Source organism: Zonotrichia leucophrys, chromosome 2, assembly GCF_028769735.1.
Source record: "Zonotrichia leucophrys gambelii isolate GWCS_2022_RI chromosome 2, RI_Zleu_2.0, whole genome shotgun sequence".
Taxonomy (NCBI): Eukaryota; Metazoa; Chordata; class Aves; order Passeriformes; family Passerellidae; genus Zonotrichia; species Zonotrichia leucophrys.
Window position 1 is genome coordinate 121629258 of NC_088171.1, and position 6829 is coordinate 121636086.

The 6829-nt window shown below is 36.9% G+C and overlaps 1 protein-coding gene across 1 annotated transcript; it reads left to right on the forward strand.

Annotated features, from left to right (window-relative positions):
* The first annotated feature begins 1148 nt into the window (after positions 1–1148).
* LY96 (lymphocyte antigen 96) lies at positions 1149–6270 on the forward strand. Its single transcript, XM_064703554.1, has 5 exons — positions 1149–1294; positions 2277–2366; positions 3656–3784; positions 4652–4704; positions 5671–6270. Exons 1-5 carry the CDS (start codon positions 1201–1203, stop codon positions 5758–5760), a joined length of 456 nt encoding a protein of 151 aa, XP_064559624.1. The 5' UTR covers positions 1149–1200; the 3' UTR covers positions 5761–6270.
* The last annotated feature ends 559 nt before the right edge of the window (positions 6271–6829 follow it).

Consider the following 6829-nt stretch of genomic DNA (forward strand, 5'->3'; position numbering starts at 1 on the left):
CTCCTTCACACCACTGGTCATGGCTTTGTGGCTGGAAGGAATATTTTTTGCCTATATGTGCAAAAGGTAGCTCTTCTTTCATAGCTGTTTCACAGCTCCTTTGTTACTGTCTCACTACTGCATTTCTTTTTTCCAACTATTACAGCCTTCCTGATTTATTTCAATTTCACTCTGTCTTACTACTTTTAAGCAAAATTTGTCCATCTTGAAACAGAACTGTGTTATTGCTATGATCACAAGGATGTTTTATAGCATCCTGCTAAACAACAGCAAAAATCTGTGTGTGATGTATGTACTCTGGAGACTTGTCAGGAAAGTGATATAATTTTGAATTCCCACTTAAAAGCCAAATGCTGAAAATTTCTTAAAATTTTGAACTCTGTCAGGCCAGTGGGACTCTTCTTGTGGTCTATAGAAAGATTTTGAAATACTGAAGGGAATTCTCTAGCTGCATTAAATTTTCAAATTTTTGTCTTATTTTGTAAATTATTTCCTGTAGTAATTAATTATTTGGTATTTTCTGCTACCTTTAATTCAATTTCCCCTTTCCTTAATTAATCTAGGAATTACCCCCATCTCTGGGCACAATCAGTCATGGTTTTTGTGCACATCATAGCATCAGATGATTGCATTCAGCTCCATTTGAAATACATAATTACTAATGACATTTCTTCAGATGTCTGGTGTATTCTTAAAGCATGGTGGGCTTTGTAAGAAGCTCACATGAAAACCAGTGAGAGGTACTGGCTACCATAAAAAGAAAAGAATTAACTTGGTTTTCATCAGTTGTGGATTTTTCTCTTCTTTAATATGTGCAGGAAACTCTGTGTTTGAAATTATGCCTTTAAAAATCTTACCCCTGATGACTCAACTAAACTTGCTCATTATGTGCTTCTGGTAGTCATAATGCCGTTCCACTTCCCCATTTCACACAGTTTTCTCTTTAATTTTTCACTCTTGGTTTCAGCTGCACTGTCTGGGGAAAATGTAACAACAAAAGTAGGAATTCTTTTTCTTAACAAAATTTATTGTGATGATAACTGACAGTGCTGCAGCAGAATTAACAAAGATTGCAGAGAATTTGATAAATAGCAGAACTTTCCCCGAAGACATGTGACTGACGATGACTGTGCTGAATTTTCTTCCTCTTTCTCCCAAATGAAGTTTTATACCATCAGATACTGAGCAAAAAAAGTAACTATGTTTGAACTCCTTTTTTTCATTTTATTTACCCCTGGAGTCAGTGAATTAATTTGTACATCATCAGATCTTGAAATGTCGTATACTTTTTGTGGTAAGTAAAAAAATAGGTAATCCTTTTGTTAAATTTCTGGAATAATTACTGTAGTCTGAGGGACTGTGAATTTTCTTTTAAATTTGTTTCTTTTCTTTCTATGTTTCTTTGAGAAATACAGAAAAAGAAAAAGAAGTATATTTCTATTATTAATCACTCTGTTATAAGAATTTTACTTCATAGGCATAAATCTAACCACAAGGCTGGTTCCAGCAGCTAGGAGAGAGAGAGTTTTATTCTCAAGTAAAGTAGGCATGTTTTTGTTCAGAAAATATTAGAAGATAATGGATTTAAACTAGTTTTGCAAGCACTCTGTTGTATAAATGATACCTATTGAGTTAACCAGTATGATACAATGACAAGCTTGAAGTATGTGAAAAAAAAGAGGGACTGTCGTATTCTGTCAGGCTGCAGTACCAATCAGGTTCTGAGACAGCATGGTGTGTCCCTCCTTGCCCTGTCTGTGTCATGGGCTGATATTTTGTGTGTTTTAAAAATGCAGGGTGGGTCAGTCACAGAGCAAATCTACTTAAAGGTTCATTAACATTACCTGGAAAATACGCTGATGCATTAAAAATATTTTTAGCTCTTGTCAGCATGATTAGCATAAGTAGGGATATTTTCAGTAGAAGACCATGCTGGTTTAGTGCTAATAAAAAGGTTTTATATCTTCAAAAGAGAAATAAAGGTACTTTTGTCTCTGTTTTTTTTGTGTGCAAAATATCATCCACCAAAAATTTACTTCTCTTTACTTAAAGAAATATGATACTGTTTTTGTCCTTTAAATGTAAAAATAATTAATAATATAATTTTTAAAACATATTTAATATTTACCACATATATTCTATTGAGCAATTTTATGGCATATAACTTAAATACATTTAAAAATATGTATGTGGTTTTTGTATAACTGTATATTCTTATTATTTTATGGAGAAACCTATTCACACTATCAATGTGCAATAATATTTTTTTCCTGTAGATTCTACAGCTCATTCTTTCAAGTTTAATCTGACACCTTGCAGCACAAGGAACAAACCTGTCTGGAAGGCTGCTCTTACCTGGATTCCAAGTGAGTGTCTCTTAACTAGACAATTATATTCTGGAAATGCTGAAAATGAAATACAACTAAAAGACTGACACTTCATCCTAAATGCCATGTGATATAGGAAATTGGTTTCTGGGGTTAAAAATGGAACAGATAAACTATAGTGATGGACAGAAATGAGGATTTGTGAAATGTGTTTGAGTTTTACTTGGAGCAGTTACCAGAGCCCTGCACGCAGTCTGTTGCTGTAAATGCATATCTGTGACAGTTTAGGTGTAGGTGCATTTTGGTCTTTTGGCCTGGACAAAATCCAGGTCTTTTAAAGGAGAGAGAGTATCATCAGGCCATCCAACTATGGTAGGACTTCTATGAAGAATATGCATGTTCCAAAAGCTGGAAATGGTACTGCATTTTGTGTGCAAACCTAACTGTGATCTTTAAACCCACCTTTAAGGCAGCAAGCTCAGCTAATGAAATGTTTAGGATCTGGTTGTATCATAAACTTCCCCTTCTGCATTAGGTTTACTTCCCTTGAAAGACATTTTTATGATGCATTCGTGATAGTTTCTTTGCAATGTGACCGTGGTCACAAGGGTCTTCAGGGTGAGAGAGAGGCGAGAATGTTAACCTCATGTTCAGAAGTCTTGATTTATTATTTTATGATAAATACATAACATTATGACTATACTAAAAGGAATAGAAGGAAAGTTCTCAGAAGGCTAGCTAAGCTAAGAATAGCAAAGCAATGAATAACAAAGGCAGCTGGCTCAGACCGAGAGCGAGAGCCAGCTCTGCTGTGAGTAGTCAGTGAATCCAAACATCCACAGGAGACCAATCACGGATCCACCTGTTGCATTCCACAGCAGCAGATAACCATTGTTTACACTTTGTTGCTGAAACTTCTCAGCTTCAGCAGGAAAAATCCTAACGAAAGGATTTTAATGAAAAGATGTCTGTGACATTTGCAACACCTGCTTAAAAATAAGGTCTTCATTTGAGCACATGTTTATAGTAGCTGTGGAGCTGAATGAACTCTCTTTCCTTTACTGAAGAAATTAAAACAGACTTTGAAATTTCTCTCCCAAATATTTTTTAAGACTAATTTTTTGTTGTTGTTGAAAGCAACAATAGATTTTTTTCCTTTTTCTTCTGGAAGTAGAAGTTTTCAAGACACATACCTTTTTAATTTTGGGGAAGTCTTACAAAAAATACAGTATTTTGGCAAAATCCAGTTTTTATCTAAACAATATGTCTCCATATACACTTTTCCTCTCCATCAGTTGTCATTTTCTAACTTGCCATGTTTTCATTAGGAAGTGACATTCACTTTTTGAAGATTGTCTTCAATGTCTGGTATGATGGTGCCAAAGCACTCCTCTGGAAGGACGTCCTCTGCAGCGGAACTGACGATGAATACTCACTGTGCGGAACGCTGAAAGGAGGTTGGTGTGAAAATACACAGGGCAATCAACCCATGCAAACACAGTTTTGGCCCCACAGTCTAGACCTTGCTTGGCAGGCAGCAGACCTCAGAGCAGGCAATTCTCCAGTGCCAGAATTCCAGTGAAGTAGAAAATATCCAAATTCTTTATTTTAATATCCTTGTACTGCAGTTTCCATCTCCATAAATGAGGATTACTAATATCCTTCATCTGATGATGACACTTATTCTGAACATCTCTAAAATGACATGGAAAGATTGCATTTGACTGGACTGAACAGGAAATTTGAGAGGCACTGTGGGCACTACTAATATCCAGAACAAAGTTTATTTAGATATGTGCTTGGATGGGTTTTTTAAGAGATTTTATAAACCTATGTAGGATGACGATTTTTTTTTTCCAATAGAGAAGAGTGAATCCTTCAGTAGGGGCTAACAAATATTAACAAAATACATGCTCAGATTCAGAGAATCCAGGCAGGATGTCAGAGTAAAGGCCAAAAAGACCTGTAAGGATGTCAAAATACAGTCTGTTTTCCTTTCTTTAAGAATCAGTATTAGCTCTCTTCAGTTACCATTCAAGTGAACTACTATTACAAGTTAAATTACTGGAGTTATCACAGTAGGATTTGTCTGGAGGAGATGTTGCAGGAGCACTGTGGTTAATTTTTATTTTCTGATGTGGTTTCAACAAAAAGTAAGAGCTCTGAGAGAAGAACCAGATGAGGGCTTTATCAGTGAAAAAGTAAGTGAAATTGGCAACTGCTGCTCAGAGATATTCCATATTGCTTTGAAATTACTTAGGCAGTCTGATTGATGGCTTTATGGTTAAGTAACTCTTTGTATTATAATTATCTCTGTTTTTCAGAAACACTTGAATCAGCATTTGACATTAAAGGCTCAAGATTAGAATTTCCAAAGGTACTTTTCAATATTTTATATAATAGTAAAATCACATACTTACAGGTATACTTTTTTCTGAAGAAAGATGTTCAGCCAAACTGTAGAAAACAGAAGAGGAAATGTCAGAAAACTTTCTTGTAATAGAATTGATGACAATAAAGTGGTAGCATCTCTGAAATGCTAGATGTTCTAAGGTTATTATTCCTCTTTCTTACTTTTTTTAAAAAAGAAAAGACCAAAGTAATCGGTTAATGTCACCTTAATTATTTAATTTTGTTTGGTAAATTATTCTCTTTCCTTTTACCTGTTTGAGTAAATCCATTCATATTCCTTCTGCCCATTTCATTCTTTATTTTACATTTTCTTCAGATGCTGCTCTTTTACTCCATGAAACCTTTTTCAAAGATTTGAAATGGGATAACAGTATCCAAAAAGTAAAAGCAGTGCTTTACTGTTAAACCAGGGGCAGCACCAGTCCTCAGGTTAAGCCATTCTCATCCAACAACTGCCTCATCAGTTGTCTGAGCTTTTCCAAGACCCTTATCAACACTATTAATCCCTAAAAATGTCTCTAAGGGGCTCCTACTGGTCCAAAATCTCCACCATCCCCCTTAGCTCATGGGCCTCCAACAGTCCAAGGGATCTTGTAGCCCCAGAGCTTGTAACAGACAGGAACATCCTCTGCCATGAGCTGTCCTCCTATCCATGAGGAACTCATGGTAGACCTGACAATTCCTGGTGGGACTCTGCTAGACCAGGAAATGCTGCTCCTGAGCAGGCTGGCCATGAGAAGGAAGGTGAACACTGTTTTATTTTTATGCACTCATATACCTGACTATACCTATGAGGACAGTCCCTGATGGGAATGTGTCTTTTTCAGTTCTAACAGAAATCACCAGAATCATTCCAAGAAGCCACTCAGACAAGAGCAGACAGTATTGTGGACTAATTTTCTTTTTTTTTTTTTTTCCTTCCTTGTTTTAGGGCGACTATAGTATTGTTGTGCAAGGATTCTCTGATGATTCTGAGAATAATATGCTCATATGCGTGAATGTCACCATGATAGTGAAATAAGATGCTTTCTGAGTGCAACAAACTTCTCAAATAATTCCAGAATATGGAGGTCACTTCTGTGAGCGACTGGAATCCAAGCTGTGAAGTAATATGCACACTGAACTTCCTGAGGCAGAATACATCATGTGCTGTCTGGGAAGCTCTAAGATATAGTCTTTCTCATTTGTAGCACAGCCATAATCAGTTGCTCAGCCAATGTGCCCAAAATTTCCGGGAATCAGGCATCCTGATTAATCCATGGAATTACCCTGACTGGATGGCGGGCTGGTCCTGCATTTTGGTGCTGTGCCTTGAGTTACAATAAAGTTGAGTGCTTCAGGCTGAGCTAAAGTAATCAAGAAGTTTTGAAGTTTTGAAGTGCCAGAATCAGAAGTTCATCAGTATTCAGTTTAAAACAACACAGCAATTGAATTAGGGAACCCTGCTGTGAGGTGGTGGGGGATGGTTTTTTTTGTTTGTTTGAGATTTTTCTTTTCTTGTAACAATAAAACTTGTTAGTACAATCAATTTAAGAGATGGGGTTTTTTTCTCTTGTTATTTTCTGATGTTTCTTCAGATGTTTCACATTTTTCTGCAAGCTGAAACAGAGGAGTAATAATTTGTTATGTGGTAGTAGCTGATGTGGATGAAATCCAAAGTGTAACACTTTTTTTTCCCAGTTACACTGATACAGTACAGCTGAGTTTCTCCATCCAGAGCTGCAGCTGCAATCCCTTAGAATATTTTTAGCTCTTTCTCAGAACCCGAGTGGCAGAGGCCACACAAACTGTGTCCTTCAGATGTGGGAGGGTGGTGTCACACAACAGGTTGATCTATTCCTCAATTATTCCTCTAAGGTATTTCCAAAGTTTTCCTGTAGCTTTTACCCCTTGAGCAGCTGACACTGAGTACCCACCTGCCCTCTCTGTTGCTCCTCTGCACCCCAGACCTTCAGTCAGGCTTTGGTGGAGTATGAGATCTGGTCCTTAGGAAAAGGGCTGTCCTGTTTCCATCCTCAGCCCCCAGACAGCAGGGCTGGTGAATTTAGTGAGTTCAGAGACTTTTCCCCAACTAACAGGACACTGTTGAA

Coding starts and splice junctions, on each gene's coding strand:
- LY96 (XM_064703554.1), top strand. CDS start 1,201: ATGTTTGAACTCCTTTTTTTCATTTTATTTACCCCTGGAGTCAGTGAA. Junction 2,367..3,655: donor TGCTCTTACCTGGATTCCAA/GTGAGTGTCTCT, acceptor TGTTTTCATTAG/GAAGTGACATTCACTTTTTG. Junction 3,785..4,651: donor GTGCGGAACGCTGAAAGGAG/GTTGGTGTGAAA, acceptor TCTGTTTTTCAG/AAACACTTGAATCAGCATTT.